Genomic DNA, 20,736 nt, shown 5'->3' with positions numbered 1-20,736 from the left:
TATTATTAATCCCCAAACAGGAATATGTTGTCACTTTTGTGATTCAGGTAAGCCATACTCAGAGAGGTTAAGTGTGTGCTCTAAGGTCACACAGCGGGCTGGCAACAGTCACGGTTTGAACTTTGGTTGATGTGTGTACAGAGCTTTGCTGCTCCCACTTAAGCGAAACCCAAGAGTCAAGGAAGAGGTTCTGGATCTTGGAATGTTCAGATCCACTTTTTAAAAAATGATCCTAACCTTGAAGAAGTCTAGAGGGATGTTTGTGTTTATTGAATTTCTTCACCCAAGAGGATTGTAGGGCTGGGGGATTCTTGGTTGGTAATGTTCTCTCCTTGTAAACATGGAGACCCACATTCGATCCTCAGCACCCACTTGAAAAAAAGCGGGACATGGTGGCATGCACCTGTAATTACAGGAAAGGGGGATAGAGTCAAGCAGATAAGATCAATGAAAGCCCCTACTTCAGGAATCAAGGTGGACGATGCTTGAAGAATGATGCCCGATGTCAATCTCTGGCTTCCACGTGCCCGTGCATGTACGTACTCCCCCACCCCAGAGAGATTGATTTATATGATTTCCAATCACTGTCCCACCCAAACTGTCAGCTCTCCATCAAGATTGGCTCATGGAGAAGTCACATGTTTTGTGGGATGCCTGTGAGCAGGACAAGGAGGCACAGAACACAGCAGCTACAGCAATTCTATAGGCAGCCAGGCCCCTCTCTGCAAGGAGCTACAGTGGCCCCTCAGGGTCTCCATAGGATGGGTGGCAGGAGACTTACGATTCGCTGGGGGCTACAGACCCAGGCTCTGACCAGATGAAGAAAGTGTGGGAGTCAAGCACCAGGAAAGCCAGCTGGGTAGGAAGTCCCTGGCCCAACACAAGACACTGGGCTCCAGAGCCACCAAGGTCCTAGGACTGTACCTCTATTACAGAAAAGTCTGCCCACCCTCACCCAGCATACAGCTCGTCATGCGGTCCTGCTGCCCTGTGTCAGTCTCAGGTGCAATGTTGAGCAGGACTCCCAGGCAGCTGCAAACAAGCTAAACACCTCGCCTGGCATTCTGACTCCTCTGATCAGGAATACTCATCACTGCTCTGGACACTGGGGAGTCCACAGAGGGAACAGGAGAGGAAGTCTCTGCGTAGAGAGTTAAACTCTGCAGAAGACTGTAGCTAAAAGCCACAGACAAATAAGTAGACTCATTGACCAAAAGAAGAAAATTAAAGGTACTGAGGGCAGGATGGAGAGGGAAAAGGCGGGAGAGGCAGGGAGAGCGGGCCCTTGGAGTAGGGTAGGGGTAGGCAGCATCTGAACAGTCCTGAGAAGGAGGCATTTGAAGTTTGTCATTCTAGGGCCAGAACAAGGCCACCTATAGGGGTTCTGGGAAGGATTTCCTGGCTAGAAGGCAGGAATGGCAAGCCCGGATGTCCTGGGACAGGGGAAGTGTGGACAATCTGGGACATCAGGAAGGCCAGGGGCAGAGATCATAGTGGACTAGCAAGAGAGTGGATAGTGACGGAGATGGAGGGCGGGGGGGGGGGGGGGGGGGAACAGATGTGGTCCTGGTGGCTTTCTGGAGACTCCTAGTGGCTTATCAGCAGCCCTAGAATTCGAGCCCCAGTCTGGAGTGCCAAAGCCTTCCTCAGTGGCTGTATCCACACTGATGAGGTGCAAAGGCTGTCTGAGCTCGGGAGGGTGGGCTCCTAGAAAACCATGGAGGGCTTTCGGGAGGGTGGTTTGTAGGAGTCTGATCTGCTGCAGTCATCCATCAGATGTTGCTAGGTAGACAAAGAAGTCTCAGAAGGCTGTGGCCATTGCCTGTGTGAGATGAGATGACTTCTGCTCCAGCCAAAATGCTGAGCTTTGTTGGCTTTGACAGACAGAGAAAGGGCTTTCAAGGCCGCAGAGTCTTAGCTGTTTGGGGAAGCTCGGGGAGACCAAGGCTTGAGGCAGAGCAGATTGGGCAGGACCACGGAAGCTCACTGCTGTCTTTGGTGTTTGAGATGTTTCTTAGCTGTAGGAGGGCACTGGCTGAGCAGGAGCACCTCAGGCTGGATCTTGGGGAACAGGTGTGTGATGGCTCAGTGTGGGGGTAGGCTTAAGGTCTAGATGGAGTCACTTGTGGTAATTTGAATGAGAATGGTCCCCATAGGCTCATAGATTTGAATGCTTGGTCATTGGGGAATGGCACTATTTGAAAAGATTAGGAGGTGTGGCCTTGTCTGGGCTCCAGGATTGACAGCCACATATGACTCTTCCATGGCATTCCAGTTGACTTTTGCTTCAGGCCAGGGGGTTTAATTGTCCCATGGTGGCATCCTCTTGTTAAGGGGATCTCGGATAAGACACACAAGGAAGGGATGCCAAGGTCATTGGCTCCTCTGGGAATGGCTTCATCTGGATTTCTCTGTCCCGAATTCCTGCTTGAGCACATTCTGCCACACGCCTGGTCATGTTTTCAGTCAGCTCAGCTTGCTGTCATCGATCTTCAAATGTTAATCATTAATTGCTTATCATGATGGGCATCCCAGGTGTTTACAATAACAGCTGGATGCAGCTTAATCATTAATGCTGTTTTATTTTGCAAGTTCCCAGGTTCATATCTGATCATATTGGGTGCTGATCTATTTATGAGGCATAGTCCATTTGCTCTTTAGACTAAAGTGGACGAGGAGACTCAGGGCACAGGTGAGTTACCCTCCTGACTTCGGGCAGCTTTGGGAGGATTTTGCCAATGATGAGGACTACCAGAGCAACTGAGGCAGGGATTTAATAAAGGAGGAACTTGAGAATGAGCTTTGCAGGGTTTTGGTGAAGATTAAGTGAGAATATGCAGATAAAGTACTTAGTGTGGTGTCTGGCAAGCTTTCTATAGAAACAGCATTGTGTGTGGTTGTGGCCGTAAATATTCCCATGTCCCTCCCTCCTTCCCCTCCTTCCTGCCTCTCTCCTCCCTCCTCGTAATTGTCTGTAATTCTCTCTTCCCAATCTTCATATCCCTTCTCATTCTCTCCCTCTCTTTCTCAAAGTCTCCTTTATTCTACATTCATTTCCAGAACCTTGTTTTAGAATTCATTTTAGCTTCGTGCTAAACGCTGGAACTTAAACTCTAGGAAATATTGAACACCAGGAATAAAGCAAGAGCCAAAAGCTGCTAGCCAGTAGGGGAGGTCAAAAGCCCAGTGTATATCATGTTTTATTTCCTTCCTTCCTTCCTTCCTTCCTTCCTTCCTTCCTTCCTTCCTTCCTTCCTTCCTTCCTTCCTTCCCTCCCTCTCTCTCTGAGGGACAGGGAGGGAGCTGACATAGTAGTGCCCTAAACAGATCTTGTGTTTATCTCATGGGTTTTGTTGGTTTCTTACTCTATTTAAGCCTTGCATAGTTGTGTGGAGGGCATGCAGAGTTCTTTAGTTTAATACCAAGTGGACTTAGATAGTGAGCCACCTTAACCAGTTCTTATATATCAGCTATTCCTTATGGAGGACCATAGCTGTCTACAGGGGCCGTTGGCTGTGCTTCAGGTGGGGAGTACCCTATCATTCTAGCTCCTGGACCTTTGCTGTGGACTAGGTGCATCCTCCCTCTCAGCAGCCCCACGAAGTTGGCCTTGTCACCCTCTCCCTTTGAAATGGAGGCACAGAGAAGTCAAGTCATTTTCTGCTAGCCGCACAGCTTCGTAAGTTATAGAGCTGAGGTTAGAAACCCTGGTCCCAGAGTCCATGCTGCCTGAGGCATAAGCTCTCAAATGTGGCCTTGCACAAGACGTGCTGGTGATGAGACCTACTGGAACTGAGGAAGAGTGTCCTTGGCTCTGGAGCCTGAAGGGTGAGGCTTCTAATCTGGAGCTCTTACTGCGGCTCTCTGTGGGCAGTGGGTTTTGCTGAGTTAGCAGCTATCTTGCCGTTCTTTGCTGACCAGGAAATAGGACCCAATCCCAAGTGTCTGTGAATGAGAAGGAAGCCCAGTTCATCACTCATAGCCCTCTCACACAGGTGTCCAGACTTGGACAGTGCAGAATCTAGTTGCCATTTACAGAGTTAATGCTCCAGAATGTTGTGACAGAAACAAAAACAAAAACAAAAAAAAAAAAAAAAAAAAAAAAAAAAAAAAAAAAAAAAAAAAAAGGGCAAAGAAAACCCTGTATTTTCAGTATGTTTACAGTTTTGCATTTGGCTATACTCATAGCTATCCTAGGGTGCATGCAGCCCATGGACCAAAAGTTAGATGTGCCTGAGAAAGGGCCAGAGCATGGCCCTTTATAGCATCTTCTTAGAAAGAGTATGCATATCCCTCATCCTGTCCTAGCACTTAGCTCGTCCCTCTCACAGAAGCCTCACTGTTTGGGGACTTGCCGAGTCTCTGTCCACCCTCCCTGGCCCATGGCCCCTTGTCTTAACCCTGTCACATGGACTAAGTACCTTCTCCTCCCACCCACATCTGTTCTCTCTTGCCTCCGTGCTCTTGACAGCTGCCTGCACACCCTGACCTTGACTTCTCAATGACCCCAGTGGTGGGCGCATGGGCCTCACTCTGACCACAGCTAAGGTCACATTTTCTCTAACCCGTTTCCAAATGTAAGCCCGTGCTGGTCACTGTGAACTCACTGATGGTGAAGGCCTGTTACCTTCCTTCTCCACGGCCGGACCCTCAACACCCCGGCAGGGATGGATACAAGGCTGCTCTCCAGACTGAATTCATGACAAACACCCACACCGGGTCCTGCCTTCCCTTAGGTGGACTGCTTGCTTCACTCTGTATGTTGACATCACTGGGTGATGGCATGCAGACAGAGTGGGATGGGAGGTAGACTGCCCGAGACAGCTTAGAGAGATGTCAGAGTGCAGGTAGCTTTGGGGTAGAGATGGTTCCAGAACATACAAGCCTTACCCAGCAGTCTCCCATCTTCCCACGTCCAAGTCTACAGTCTTTGCCAAGATTTTACCCTGGTCCATCCTTTGACGGCACCCCCCCTCCACCTGTGGCTTCCCTGCACCTCCTCCACGGCTGATGTCCTATAAAGCCTGTCTACACACAGGCTCCTCTTTCAACTCAGTCCCTCCCCTGCCAGCACACTCAGAACACCCTTGCTATAATGACACCCGTCTCTTGAGTCAGTCAACCCTTGAGTCAGGACAGACTTGACGTGTCACCCCCAGCCCTCAGTGGCCTTGTTTGCTGTATCCTGCCTCCCTCCCTGCTCACTGTTCCCTGCCTTCTGTTTCCAGGCGGGCTTCCTCAGGAGTCCTCTCTCTGCTCTTTCTCCCTGGGTGACCTTTCCTAGTCGGTGGCATTAAAGACTATTTTTTGTTTCCAGCTCAGGGAGAACGAGAACCAGAACCAGTAGGACATTCTCCCCACCACCCTGCCACCTCTGCTCTGTCTGGGACCCTCCATTAACGGTGAGTAAATAACTAACTGTCAGACACCAAAGCTTTGCCAGGCATCTCCCAGGGCCCTTTGTATGCAGCACCCTCCTCCAGGGATCACCACCAGGGAGAACTGTAGAGAGTCCCAGCAGTGAAGCCAGGATGAGAGAGACCTAGACTTCTGATTCCAATGACTTGTTCTCCCCACTGTCTTTCAAATCCTGGCTCTTGCTTAGTCACACAGAGACTAGCCCCCAGCCCCCAGCCCCCAGCCCCCAGCCCCCAGCCCCCAGCCCCCAGCTCCCAGCCCCCAGCCCCCAGCTCCCAGCCCCAGCCCCCAGCCCCAGCCCCCAGCCCCCAGCCCCCAGCTCCCAGGCCCCAGGCCCCAGGTCCTCCATGCTGCACTCCTTTCTGGCTAGTCAGGTCTTGTGCCAGAATGGACAGAGAGGGACAGGCTGTGACCTTCCACTGTGCCACTGTGAGAAATGGGGGAGGAGATCAGTTAGGGTTCTTTAAAAAAAAGAAATAAAGAAAAAGCAGAAACAGTGGGAAATCCCGCCCCCCCCCCTTCTGTCTGGTGTGATCCTTTAAAGGATTGCTTCCTGCAATTTTGGGGACTGGCAAGCCCCAAATCCACACAGCAAGCTACAAATTCACTTTAGCAATTATTTAGTCTCTCAGCCGACACAGTAAGCCAAATCAAGCCAAATTAAGAATAAAAGAACAAGTTTATTGGTCAAAACGTTCCCGGGTGACTTTTTTTCCCACCCCAGAGAGGAGACGGGGTGGGGGTGGGGGTGGGGGGGGAGATGGGGTGGGGGGTATGTGGTGGTTTAAATACCCTGTAGGCCTCTTAAGTAGCTCCAGGGGAGGGGCCCTGCTTGGTGGGCTTTCTGAGAGGGAGCAGGGTTCGGAATGGGGAAATGGGAGAGAGTGAGGCTGGATCAGAGCTGGCAACTTACAGCAATGCTGATTGATGTAGTCATGTTCCAAGACTTGAAACTTGGGAGCACTCCTGTGTTGTAGTCCTGAGGTGGATCCCCTTCCTCTGCAGGGCTCACATGGTTTTTCTCTTGGGGTTGTGAAGTGACTGGGGAAGGCCACCTACATCACGGAGCGCCGTCTGCTTCACTTAAGTCAGAGGGTTACAAATGCCGACTCAAGTGGAAAACTCTTTTTCAGCAACCTCTGAATTGTTCTGCAGATATCCAACCAGTGCAGCGGCATGGTAGACTAGCCATGGTCATACATAAAATGGGCTAGCACTCACAGGAGAGCACTGCTGATGAGAAGACGTCCACGCACATAGAGATAGACAGACAGACAGACAGACAGACAGACAGATTGACATACACACAGGTAAACACAGAGAGATAGACGGATATGCACACATAGATACAGATAGACACATATCATACACACATACACACACATATAAAGAGGGAAGGGGAGGGAGGGAGGGAGGGAGGGAGAGAGAGAGAGAGAGAGAGAGAGAGAGAGAGAGAGAGAGAGAGAGAGAGAGAGAGAGAGAGAGCAGTCTCTGTGTCCTGGCTTCTGGGATGACTGGATTTTGCTCTGGGGTACCAGGCAGACACAGGTCAGTTTCCAGGAGGAGGCAGCAGGCGATGGAAGGATTAGTGAGGCATAGAGCCTTTCCTCCTTTCCTCTAGGCCAAGGGTAGCCTAGGCAGCTGCCAAGAGGCTTGCAAATGTTTCAGGGAAAATAGGCCCAGGGATGTAATGTGATACCATGTCCACTATCATCAGAGCAGGGCCTTCTGTGTCCCACTGACAAATGGCTAAGGCAGCTGTGGTGACTCCTGGGCCTGAATCCAGCCCAGGCTGCAGCATCCAATGAGGACCCTGCAGTTTTCAGGGTGGTGCCTTTTACCTTAGGAAGTGGTACATGCAGATTGGGACTTGGCTTGGCTACTCAAAATTTCAGAACTTTTTTTAAAAAATTAAAACAATTAAATGTGTCGTTAGATTAACATTTTTTTCAAATGTAGAAAAATTGGAAAGCTATGGGAAAACAAAACAAAAAGATCAAGATCTCCATAGCATCACAGCTACGTATGACTGCAATTTAGGTTTTGCTATTTCTGACTCATCTGTTCATGCATGAAAACATTGCTGTCCTTGGTCATCCTCCAGCCCCGTCTCCACTGTCCAGGCTTATCCTGCATCCCTGTTTCCACTGTCCCCACTCATCCCTGCAGCCCTGTCTGCATCGTCTTCATTTAGTCATCTCAAAAACTTGCCACTGCCTTCCCAACCAAGTTTCTGGAACATTCTAAACCTTTTGTTATCATTTTAACCATTTTCATAGCATCCTCCTTGGCAATAGATTCCACTGCAAGAAGGCACCTTTTGTTTGTTTGTTTGTTTGCTTGTCCATTGAAGTTTTGTTATATGACTATGGAAATTCATTTGCAGTCTCTAGCTCTTTTGCTATGCCTGCCACATGCCATTATTCCCTTCCCAGAAGTCTTGAATCCCTGAGAGTAATCTCTGAGGGCTAGAGTCACCCTTTTCCATGATCCTTTAATGTGTTGTTATTTTTACTTCATCCAATGAACCACAACACAATGGTGTCTCGGATGGTGACTTGTTTCCAAAAGGCTTTCAATTTACCCAGATCTTTCAGAGAATCATGGTTGTACCTATATCCACTACAGAAAGCGTTTAAGTATTAAGCCTTAAAGGTTGAGCTTGCTCCTTGATTTGTGAGCTGCACAGTGAGTGTCGTGCTGGCAGGCATGAAAACATTAATCTTCTTATGTTTATAAGTCAGTTAAAATCATTGGCTGACCAGGTGCATTGTCAATGAGTAATAATATTTTAAATTAATTTTTTCCCCAAGCTGCTTGTCTCAGTAATGGGTATCAAACGTTCAGCACATCATGTTATAAACAGATATATCACCCAGGCCTTGTTGTTCTATATACAGAACACAGACAGAGTAGATTCACTACAGTATAACCCTTCAAGGCCCAAAGACTTTCAGAATGGCAAATGAGCACCGGTTTACCTTAGTCACCCGCTGTATTTGTCCCAGTTTGTCCCTTGGAAGACAGGCAATTTCTCCTCTCTAACTATGAATGTTTTGAGTGACTTCTTTTTCTAATTAGAAGCCTGTATGATCTTCACTGAAAATCTGTTTGCTAAGTGAGTGCTCAACACACAGATCCTACGTTTGGATTTGAGTAAGAGGACACAGTCTTAGTTTAAGCACAAGCAATGCTTAACATACAAAGTATTAATCATCAGTACATCCGTGTTTAATGTCAAATGACACATATTCACTTATATATCTTCCTCCACTTGTTAAATAGAAATTTATTCTGAGTATTTTTTCCTGTCACCACATGCTATTAGATAATAGGCTTTTAAACAAGACTTATTTTATTTTAAATTATGTATATATGTGTGTCCTTGTGAGTGTGTGTCTAAGACTGCAGATGCCTGAGGAGGCCAGAAGAGGGTGTTAGATATCTTAGAGCTGTAGGTACAGGCAGTTGCGAGCTGCCTCATGTGAATGTTGGGAACTGAACATGGGTCCTTTGCAAGAGCAGTACATCCTTTTAACCACTGAGCCATTGCTCCATCCCTAGATAACATTTGGTAAGGACCATAAGACTTTCTATGGGCTAGGGAGATGCTCAGTCAGTAGAGTTCCTGATGTGCAAGCATGAGGACCTGAATCTGGATCCCCAGCATCCAGATAAAAAGCTGGGCATTGCAGTAACATCGGTAATCTGAGCACAGGGGAGGCAGAGACCCAAGGATCCCTGGAGCTTGCCGGCCAGCCAGCCAGGTCAAATCTGTGAGCATCCAATTCAGTGAGAGATCCTGCCTCAGAAACTAAAGTGGGCAGCAATTGAGGATGACACCTGACTTGGACCTCTAGCCTTGGTGCACCTGCGCACACACACACACACATACACACATGCATAAGCAATGTATACAGCATACACAATACATACACAGAGGAGACAACACACACATACAATACACACATAATACATACACAACACACTAACACACATAATACACACCTAACATACACACAACACACACACACACATGCATAAGCAATGTATACAGCATACATAATACATACACAGAGGAGACAACACACACATACAATACACACATAATACATACACAACACACTAACATACATAATACACACCTAACATACACACAACACACACACACACACACACACACAAACACAAACACACACACACACACACTTTCCATTATGGTGAACCATGACATAAACTTTCCTGCTGCAAGACTGAGATCCCCAGGAGAACAGACAGATAGAAAAAGGAGCCACAAGCAGATTAAAAAAAAAAAAAAAAAAGGCATACTTGCTGTTTCTTCTGCGTCCTCCTGACCAGAAACAGAAACCTTAAGGCCTGGTGGACTTTTGGGCTTTTTCTCTGGCCAGCAGGGCTTCCTGCATGTTGGTTGGTCTGATACTTTCAAACCGGGCTCAGGATATGCCTACTCCAAAGTTAGGGCCTATCAGCCTCCTTGTGTCTGTTCAAACTGACCAATTCTGAATTAGGGGAAGAAGACCCCTCAAAGCCCCACAAAGCCCCAGCACTCCAAGAAAGGCTGCATTTTGTCTTTCTGAGTGTCTCCACTTTGATTTGCTGATGATTTTTCTGAGTGCCTTGCTGTGTATGGGTGAGTGTGTGCCTGGTGTGTGTGTGTGTGTGTGTGTGTGTGTGTGTGTGTGTGTGTGTGTCCCTAATAAAAGCCTTTCTTCATGGGCTGATTCTGTTCGCTTTCTCTGAGGTTTCCCCTGCTTCTTTAACTGGCAATGAAAATGAAGCCAATCAGGGTCAAGATGTTGCAACACACCACACAGTTACTATCGCAAATGCCATTTTCTAGCATAGAAAATGTTGCAATGAATATCTTGGACTAAAAACCTTTGTGCTCAATTTTTTTTTCTTACTGTAGGAAAATTTTTTACAAAGGCTGTGACAAGTTTAGCTAAAGCATATATAGCCTCCAGAAATTCTAAAACATTTCAAAACTCTAGAAATTGGCAGGGCTTCCCACTTCTGTCTCCCAGTGATTTGGGTTACCGGTTTGGTGACTGTTCCCAACTTGACAGGCAAGCCTGGTACTTTGTCTCAGTATCCACTGGCTTCATTTTCCCCTCTGGAGACAGACAGTCTGGTGTTTCCTATGTGTGCCTTTGTGAGCATGACCTTCCGAGTGTGTCTCCTGCGAGGAACAGCCTGCATTCCCTAAGCTGTGAGGCAGCCATGGGAAACACAGCCCTGTCTCACGTTTCCTAAGTGGAGTTGTGCCAGGAGGTGACTGGGACTTCTGGGGATCTGGGGTCCAGTGAGGACACTGCAGTGTCTCATCCTGGTGTCCTTGCCCGAGAGCATCTTTCAGCATGCCTCCTGTGACTTCCTCTTTTTTTTGTGCGGTACTGTGGGTTGAACCCAGGACCTCATGCATGCTAAGCCAGTGTTCTACCAGTGAGCTACATCCTGGGTCCTTTACAAAACACTTTATTTTGAGACAAGTTCTGACTAAGTTACCAGCCTGGCCTTGACTCACTGTGCAGACCAGTAGGGCCTTGGGCTTGTGACCTCCTGTCTTGGTCTCTGGAGTAGCTGGAGTAACCGGTGCCCCTCTGACTTACGCATCTTTGACAGCAGGCTAAATGACATCCTTTCTTTTGCTCTTAGGAATAACAGGCAGCCCAGGGCCTGAAAAACAAACCATGAAGCTCAGCGAGAAGGACCCAGCAGAAGACAAAGAAAGCCAGCAGAAGAGGAAGGTGGTCAGTCCTGGCTTGTTTGTTTCCTCCTTACCTGTGCATTCTGGGAACCAGGACAGGGCAGTCCTTCCTGTTCGTTCACACTCCCCTGGGGGGTGGGGGTGGGGCGTGACAAGAGCAGAAGACAGAGTGCCAGGAGGACAGCAGTGAGGGACGCTGGGAACTATATATAGGTCTGGGATGGCCTCTACAGGGAGATGGTCTCCAGAGTCCTGTTATGCTGCTGGCTCTCTGGACTTGCTGTGAGGGTCCCCACTCCAAAGGTCAAGGCAGGGACCTTGATGATGACAACAACAATGTGGTCATTGTTCTTAAATCTAAAGACACATTGGGGAGCTGGGGAGATGGCTCAGTCAGTAAAGTCCTTGCTGCCTAGAACCCAGAAGTGGTGGCGGGTGCACATCTGTAGCGCTAGTGCTGAGGCAGGGCGTGGAAACAGGTGGATCCCGGAACCCACTAGCCATCCAGCTTAAAGGAATTAAAGCCATCCACATTCGGTGAGAGATCCTGTCTCAAAAAATAAAGTGGAAAATAAGAGGAAGACATCTGACATCAATCTTTGGCCTCGACACTATGTGTACACCTCCCCCACCACACACACACACACACACACACACACACACACACACTCACACACACTCATGCATGCATTCATGCAGTTTCAACACACACGCATTGCAATCCATCCCCGCTCTACCTGTTTCTGCCTCTAGGAATTCCTTAGCAGATGGTCTCCGTTAGGATAGCGGACACTGACAAAGATCATTCCTTCGGGCAATAGGATTTATCTAATGCCAGAGAGGATGTGGCAGGAGTCCAAAAGAAGAGGGAAGGAAGAGAGGAAATATCAGGGCACTGGAGAAGATATGGGAGGCTGCTTCAAAGTATTTAGGAAGGGGAAGTATTGTGGGGATTTATCAAGACAACTCCGTGTAGTTAAAAAGGAGGTTTATTTGGGGGTAACTTACAGCCAGTAAAGGGGTTGGTTACAGGATCCGGGAGAGGTGAGGTGCAATCCAACGGGGTTCTCTGGAGAACTCTGACTTGGTCTGCCATCTAGCATCCAGGATCACCAAGAACCAAGAGGATCTGGGTCTTAAGTGCTCCTGTCTTGGCTCCACCCCAGGGGCATGTCATAGGTAGTTGTGGCAGTTACCAGAAGCCTCACTAGGGGTAGTACTTCCAGGTCAAAGCTGGAACAGCTACCCACTACAGGGAAGGATCTTCTTCCACTATGGGGAAATGAGGGATCTAGCAGTGGGGGGGGGGGGGGAGTCGCTGTAGAGAAAAGGCACCTCAGTTGCCTTCAGTGGGTGAGGGGATGCCTCAGCCCTTTGATGTCTGAGTGTGTGTGTGTGTGTGTGTGTGTGTGTGTGTGTGTGTGTGTGTGTGTGTATGTGTGTGTGTGTTCCTAGATGAACAGTTTCCATACCCCAATATTGGGTTTCTCCAAGGATGCAATAAATCAGATCAGGCCAAATTAAAAGTCCAGGTCTAATGAGCAAAGCATCCCTGGGTGATTCTCGGGGGAAGAAACAGGAGAAAAATCACATGGCCAGTTTAGAGACCATATCTTAAATACTGGGTAGGCATGGTCTTGAGCATCTTGGGTTGGTGGAGGAACTGACCCTTGGCGGGCTTTCTGAGGGGCCTGGAATGGGAGGAGTAGGGGCCAGAGTGGAGATTCCCAGCACTAGGGGCCTATCATTTTCCTGGAGTTTGGATAGATTGCTTACAAATTTAAACAGGCTGTTTGCTCCTTTGTAGCAACAAAGAGCCCAGAGTCAACTAGGAGAACTGCTGCAGGAGACAGAGTGGTCTCACCTCTGGGATTTCTCATAACCTGAAGCCTGGAGACCCCAGGGAGTCTAGCACAGACCTCTCCCTGCATCCCACCACAGGGTGCCTGCTAGTGTCTGTAAAATGGTGGGAACACCAAGTCCGATTGGCTTAGACCTAACACTTAGCAGCTGGGAAGATCCCCTTGCTTAGTATTCCTCGTACCTCCCCAACCACATCCAAAAGAGCTTACAGCCAAAATGACCCCACTGGGACCTTTGCAAGGACACAGATTCCCTCATTCACTTCTCTTAATCAAACTGGTACTCTTGGCAAAGAATAGAGGTGGAGACAGTAGCAAGTCAGGGAATATCCATGTGTTTTCTCATGACAGGTGGAGAGGTCAAGGAATTTGAGCCCCGTCTCTTTTTCCCCTATGGTTCTTTTCCATCGTTACCGTAACTGTCAACTCTCATGGGTGTGTGTGTGTGTGTGTGTGTGTGTGTGAGAGAGAGAGAGAGAGAGAGAGAGACAGAGACAGAGACAGAGACAGAGAGAGAGGTGGCATGTAGAGGTCATCTCTAGGTCACCCTGGCAACCCTCTAAGGTTCAATTTGGGATAGCCCACCAGAAGAGGGACATCTGACCTCTAGGCATCCAGTCCTCAATGATAAGAATGAGGATGGGGTAGAAAGCCAATTAGTTCCCCGAGACAGCTCTCGGAGTGGCCCGGGACCCTGGCACCCTCCGTGATATCATGCCTGGCTGTACTTGCAGGCGTTTGTTGACCACCTGGATCCGGTCCCCTGAGCTTGCCGCCTCAGTGGGAAGCTTAAGTGGGGTAGGGGTCGCCTGATGAAATCTCAGCAAACTTTTAATAGCAGATGAAATCTGTTGTTGCAGTGAGAAAACAGTACCCTGAGGAAAACTGGGTGGTGGGTAAGGAAGAAATGAGACCATGACTGTTCCGTCCTTAGCGTGTAGGGGTGTGGCAGCCCCTGATTCTCTGCTACCCCTCCTGTACCTTAGGTCCCAGCCACGTAGTCTTTTTGCCTGCCACCTGTAGTATTTTTTTCCAGATAGCATCCATCCACTATCTCTGCCCGCAGGAGGTGTCCCTGGCTGAGGAATGTCATACTGAGCAATGAGCTGGGCTCTGTGAATCCCTAGCTGAGGATTAAGGCTGTTTTTTCTTGCTCAGGGTGGTTCCGGCTTACCCTGGGCAGCACTGTCTCCTTGCTGTGCCTCTGAGGCTGGATGCCTTCAGGTGCATGTGACAATCGGGTTCTCCGAATAGTGCTCCTTCTCACATTCCTTATCTCCATGTGTCCTCTCCACTAAACATAGCTCGCTAGCTTCTCAGGGTCTTGTGTGGGGCCATGAACTCTGCGGTTCATCTCCTAGGCATTCTGCATTGACCAAGCCTGCCTCTGTCCCTTCCCAGACTCTCCCAAGCACGTATACAGCCTGTCTTGAGCATGGCTCACTGAAGATACTTCTCTGACTGACACTGGGGCGAACTGGCCACAGAATGAGTTAATTCTCCTGCTAGCCTGGTGTGCATGGTGTCCTTGTCCCTTTTTGCTTTATTGAGCTGGGTGGGGCCTGTAGGGAGGTCCACAGACATTCCTGCAGGCTGCTCGGGCCGCCTGTAGGCTATATGAGCAGCAGGATGACTCTGCAGGTTATTTAGAGAAAAATCAATATTCCATTTTGCCCTGGCAGAGTGGAAGCTCAGAAAATTGTCAGGACTTGCCTGTGGATACACAGTAAGTGGAAGAAGACTCAGCACTGGAACTCACCCAGCTTCGAAGGCTAAGCCAATGACCTTTGGCCTTAATTCTTAGGAAGTTTCTCTGGGTCTGTTCCAGCTGCGCCATCCAGAGCCCAGGCCTTGTTAGAGAGAACCTTTAAAAAAAAAAAAAAAAAAAAAGCCGAAGAAAAAGCCTCACGACTTGGGTGTGACTGGGGAAAGCAGATGTTCTTTTTAGACTCTCCAGTTGCTTAGGGGAAGGAGAGCAATGTTGCTCGCTTCCTGTTCAGGCATGATCACATAGCCACGCTTCCTGCTCTGCCCTCCTTCCTGTGGACTCTGCCTCCTCACTGTGGAGATGCCCTGGCAAGTCCAGGGTCCTGGGGCCAGGAAGAAGAAAAAAAAAAAACATGGATGCCAGGGAGCTCACCTTAGCTTCCCTGATACGTGACGCCAGTTGCCCTGGGGAGCTGCCGGTGGGTCACCAGCTGAGGAGGAAGAAGGTAAACACAGAAAGGCCTCTCTGCTGTGGGGAGTCCAGGCCTGGGTGGCTGCTATGGGTCAGAGCTCAGCCCCTGTGTCAGCCTGTGTCTGGCAACTGTGCAGCGTAACACCCGGGAGCAGGAATGCTGGAGTTTGAATCCGCCCTCCTGTTGACTCCGGGGCCTCCATTCTAGCATTCTGTCAGTGTGTTGAGAACGAGGTTCTGGTGGACAGCCACCTCACGCTTGCTCAGGGCTGATCATCTTTTCCTGGGCTCAGTGTGAAGTGCGAGGTATGGGTGTGTGTGTGTTGGGGGGGGGGGCAGCAGGCCATACAGGATCAGTGACCCAACAGGCATAGAGAAGCAGAGAACCCCCAGAAAAGGGGATGAGGCAGGAGATGGCTTCCACTTGCCACCCTCCCCTGCCTGGCAGGACCCCTCCAGACCTGATGGGAGCAGTCCACCCTTAAGAAGATCAGGGTTGAGAGCCAGGGGGAGGCGCAGGGCCTAGAAAAAATGCTTTGTGTATCCGGGCTGGGCAGTTCAGAGGAAATGGTCTCTGAGCTCAGACCCCGATGATACTTCAACTCCTCCTCCTACACAGCACTGCTCTAGACCCACTGTATTTGTCAATGCTCATCCCTGGAGTGACAACCCCCACCCCCTGTCTCCCACCATGCCACCAGCATCTACTCAGGGCTGCCTCAGCAGAAGGCTTCCTACAGGGACACAGGAGGCAAGCAACATAGCCTCAGCCCTCAGGACAAGCCCCACCCCCTGGAGCCTGACACTCGCCTGGGGCCAGTGCCAGGCTGTCCGCTTCTTATGCAAGACTATGCTGTGGATTGTATTATCACTCCCATCTTAAAGATGAGGAAGCCGGGTCAAGGAGTGGCCGTGTAACTGGTCAAAGCTTCCAACACTGTGAAAGCTGCAGTGTTAGGATCCAAAGTTGAATCAAAGAGATAAACACGAGCGCCAAGGCGAGGCATGCAGGTGGCTTTCAGGAGGCTTCCCAGAGGAAGGGGCTTTGGCAGTGGGTCTCGGGAAGTGAGAGAGCCTCTTAGAGGACCATGGGTGGACAGTGTGGAGAGCTGAAGCTTGTCTATCTTGGCAGAGGCTGGACCAGAGGGAAGTAAAGAGTAGAAGTAAAAGAGTTGGGGGTTTTGTTTTTCTTTGAGAACCGACTGTGTCTAGCAGCCCATTGGTTTCTCAGCAGCAGCACTGTTATTAAAAGCCCATTTTATAGATGGACAAGTTGAGCCCCAGGAAGCTCCCGTCTCTGCTCAGATGCCCACAACTGTGTTACTGAAGCCTAGCAAGAAGAGGCTAGGGACAGAGCATGGACTTGCTGTCAGGGGCCAGTGTCGCCCTCCAAACTATGCGTGCCTGATCTTGGTCTCTAAACTGAATAAACTTGGGACACCCTTGGCTCACGCGGGGTGGTGAGTGGGTGTCAGGAACTCACACCTACAAAATGCATGCCCTGGTCTCCTCCACGAGACCAGAGGCCTGTGGCAGCACTCCAGTCCCCAGGTGTTTGTGAGCATGGCCAGCCAGTTCCTGGTTGTGGTCCTCATGGATGAGGCTGGGACAGGTGTCCTTGGATGCAGATGCCACATTCTCAGCATATGCCCTGCGTCTCTACCTGCGTCCTTATCGTAGGTGTGCTGAGCAGTTTGCAGGCTCATTGGTCTGGAACTATACATGTGTGTACATGCTCATGTACATGCATGTGCATCTGTGTGGCCATCACCCGTCTCAGACCCAGGTGAAGTCAGCTGTGCTGACAGGGAGTCCTGTCCTGCAATAGGAACCAGCTCGGGCTCCAGGTTCCTCCCCAGGCAGCACCAGGGACAGCTCTGCACCCCTTTCTCCCTCCTCTGTGACACTGCATGGAACCGGACTGACTAGTCTAGGGATTCAGGGGAAGAAGGATAACACAGGAAGCGCTTAGAACAATGTCTGGCCATGGTGCTCAAGAACTACCAGCCTCTGCAAAGAACTTAGCTTGGCTTTTTGCTCCTCCTGGGTCACAGAGGCTACATCCCCCGGAGGTCAGCTAAAGGGTGGGTGGGGGTGGGCCCAGATCCTCAGGCAGCCCTGCAGGAAGACAGCCACGTGGCGGGACCTCAGGGCGGGAACTCTGCCTGCGGCACGCCCCTTTCCCTAACCTGTGTCTTTTCCCGCCTTGAATTCCCTCTGGACCGCCTTCCCATTAAGGGGGCAACCCACTCAGACGCTTTCCTCTCCTTTCCCAGGACTGGTCCTGGTCGCTCGTTGTGGCCGCTCTCGTGGGAGCCTTCGGATCCTCCTTCCTCTACGGCTACAACCTCTCGGTGGTGAACGCGCCCACACCGGTGAGTGCCCGCGCGATCCGCCCGCCAGAGGGCGCTGCGCCCACACAGAGACCTTCCGGGCACCAGCCCAGCGTTAGGCCACCTGCAACGCAGGGAACACGGGTTGAGTGCAAAGCTGCACGTGAAAAGTGACCAGGAAAAACAGGGTGACAGTAGAAGAGGGTGTGTTGGGGGAGCGGGGAGTGCTGAATCAGTTCCTGAACTGAGATATCCTGGGGCACTTGGGCACAGAGGGAGGAGGCTGCAGAGGTCCAAAGGGCTTGCGGCCTCTAATACAGGGAGTTAAGGAGCCTGGAGCACACAGACCTTTTTAAAATTTAATTTTAAAAGAGCCACCTGTTATGACTCACCCCTGGCTCCTTTCTCAGTCTGAGATCAATTCCAGGAGCTCTGCTGGTAACAGGCGAAGGCTTTCCAGAGGCCAGGTTATCTCCTGCCGGCTCCTGGCAAGATGGAAGTGGTAAAGGGAGGGGCAGAGGCTGACGCCGCCGAGCCCAGGCTTGCAGGTGGAGGGTGGGGCTGAGAGGGTGCAGATTCAGGGAAACCTAGGCAAAGGCTCTGAGCTCCAGGTGGTTGGAGCGCTGGGCGTGTTGGGGGCAGCCCGAGGCAGATAGAAGCCTGGTGGCTCCAGTAGCTTTTCCGGCTTTGTTTTGTTTGGGCGCCAACATTTCTCCTGTGTCAAATACGGGAGAGCCAAGGCTGGTGGATCTCCAAGATTGTACAGGTGCCACAGATTGCAGACTCCATCTGTGCCAGGACAGATCTGGGTTATAAAAAAAACGTGTTAATGCTGACATTTGGGGTGCTAGCTAAGTTATTTCAAAAATGGGTTCTAATGCTAAAGGCTCCTGGGAAAAAATGATGTCAGATGGCTCCTCCAGATGTCTGCAGCTGCCTGCGTCTTTGACTTTGTCATTTCAAGATGAGAAACTAACTTAGCAGGATTTGTCTCTGAGGGAAAAAAAAAAAAGACTGGGAATTTGGACTCTTGCTTCATCTGGAAAGGTCATCAGGGCATTCACACAAAAGGGTGAGGCCTTTGTGGAACGGAGATCCAAGAGAGACTTGAACTTGGAATAGCGCGACATCATTGACCTATGAATCAATTTAGTCATTCACTCAGCAAGTATCTACTGAGTACCTGACGCATGCTGGATGCTGGGAATCGGGAAGGCAATCTGGAGGAGGGGGCCCTTGAGCTGAGTCCAGCATGGCTGGAAGCATTGCCAGTAGTGGCGGAGGCAGAGGCAGAGGCAGGGGCAGGGGAACCAAAGCACACAAGGCCTGGCTGTGACGAGATGGTGGTATGCTGGTGATAGGGAGGTAGGACTCACCAGGCTCCAAGGGGGAATGAGGAGATGGGATGGGAGAGGAGGTGGGAAGCTGAGGAGGCTGGGGTTGAGGCTTAGCGGTAGAGCACGTGCCTAACTCGGGTGAGGCCTAGAGTCAACCCCCAGGACTGAGAAAACAAACGGTGAGATGGAAGAAAGCCCACAGACTGAAAATATTCTAAGAGAGAAAGGACAGAAAGGAAAAGAAATGAACTCAGATCTGCAGATGAGGAGCATGACCTTGGTCTCTAGGCACTAGGGAGCCACAGCAGGTTCATGAGGGGAGACCCAAGGAGTTAAGACTTCAACATAGGAATTTGGTGGTGGGGGGATAGATTTCAATTTATTGATGCTACCTTCATCCCATCACAATAAAACAGTAGCTTGCCCAAGGTCAGCTTGGAGAATGCAGTGCTGAGAGACAGACCCAGGTCTGTCTGAATTCAACCCCTGACCTTTAGAATCCCTGTCCTTGGCCACCAGTGCCAGGTTCTTAAAGCATAGGGACACTTGGCGTGGCCAGCTGAGGGGCAGGGTGAACATGGAGACAATAAGAATGTCTGTAACACAAGCATGGTCCTGCTCTGGGTGCAAACTTTGAGGATTCTACAGCCTGGGACTCACTGTCACGTACATCCTGTCCTTATAAAAACATGATCCAACAGAGATATGAATGCTGACTTCATTATTAGCCAGAGAAGCACCCCCAAATTTCTTCTGGAAGCTTCTTGGTTCATGTCACCCATTTTCCTGTTCTACCAAAAGTCCTGATGTTTTGTCGTTTTTAAAGCACATCATGATGCTTTGTGGGGGCATTTACCTTGGCATCATTGTGGTCAGGTGCCAAGGTAAAAAGATGATCAGACTTACTGACAGGTCTTGGAGGTTCCCTGACACCACCAGCAGCAACAGATACCCAAAACATTTCTTGGCAAGAAGAGCCGGCTTAGTGGAGCTATGAGCTTAGGACTGTGGAAGGATCGAGTCCACTTAGGGAGTTCCGAGGAGACGAGGGTCACTGTTGGGGTATGGTTAAGGAGGTGTAGATGAGGACATGGAGCAGAGAACGGAGCCATCTGTGGAAGGCATACAGCAGCCAGGCTGTGAGCCCCAAGAGGGAAGCCGGGCTGAGGGCCAGGCTCACTCAGGAGGCCCTTCCAGGTCAGACTTCCCTGGAGCTGGAGCCAGCAGACTGGCAATGAGCATCCCAGCTCTTCCATGGAGTGGTTGCAGTAGAGCATGGTGAAACCTCACCCGCACTCTCGGGGAGATGGAAAGACATTGGAGAGACCCTGCTCAGTGACCTGTGGTCCCTGAATCCTCTCTTCCCCTGTGGGAGGGATAGCGCTGGGAGAATGAGGCCACCAGAGGAGCTGGGAACAGAGTGGACTCTCCATGGGAGGGAGTCCTGTGCAGATGGGAGCATGGCAGGAGGTTGAGGCACGGGGACCTTGTGAAGGAGAAGGCTCTCCAGGGAAGGGACGATTCAGACACTAGGGCAGAGATGTCCAGAGAGGGTGGCAGAGGCTTCCACCAGCGAGTGCAGAGAGAGAAAAGTTGTGATTGTGGTCAGTGGCCCCAGCACCGCACAGACTCTGAGGCCCGGTCACCAGCTTCAGTGGTGGGACACGGGGTCCAGGTGACAAGTCTCAAAAGGAACCCATGCTTCAGCTACTTACCAAGAGGGAGGCAGTGTCTCCCTGCTTGACTAGTCCACACCTAGCTGACCCTGGCCCTGACTGTCATCCAGGCCTGACCTTGAGAAGCTCTTCTACTCCTCTCTACCCCCCCCCACACACCCTAGTTTACCCAGGAGATCTTATCTATTTCCCCTTCCTGGGGC

General features: G+C 50.3%; 1 protein-coding gene across 3 annotated transcripts in view; it reads left to right on the top strand.

Annotated features, from left to right (window-relative positions):
- The window catches only part of Slc2a9 (solute carrier family 2 member 9), a 153,949-nt gene that overhangs the window by 7,913 nt on the left and 125,300 nt on the right, over nt 1–20,736 (top strand). The window contains exons 1-4 of one of the 3 annotated variants that reach the window (XM_059275801.1): nt 2,606–2,692; nt 5,318–5,402; nt 11,095–11,189; nt 17,464–17,562. In XM_059275801.1, the coding sequence (XP_059131784.1) occupies nt 11,130–11,189; nt 17,464–17,562 (159 nt within the window). In that variant the 5' untranslated portion in view covers nt 2,606–2,692; nt 5,318–5,402; nt 11,095–11,129. Of the gene's footprint in view, nt 1–2,605; nt 2,693–5,317; nt 5,403–11,094; nt 11,190–15,068; nt 15,222–17,463; nt 17,563–20,736 lie in introns of those variants that run through there. The other 2 variants (XM_059275800.1, XM_059275803.1) reach the window with 2 other exon arrangements.

Source organism: Peromyscus eremicus, chromosome 10, assembly GCF_949786415.1.
Source record: "Peromyscus eremicus chromosome 10, PerEre_H2_v1, whole genome shotgun sequence".
NCBI classification, from domain to species: domain Eukaryota; kingdom Metazoa; phylum Chordata; class Mammalia; order Rodentia; family Cricetidae; genus Peromyscus; species Peromyscus eremicus.
The sequence above is the reverse complement of the archived record's forward strand: the minus strand, read 5'-3'. Positions and strand labels throughout refer to the sequence as shown.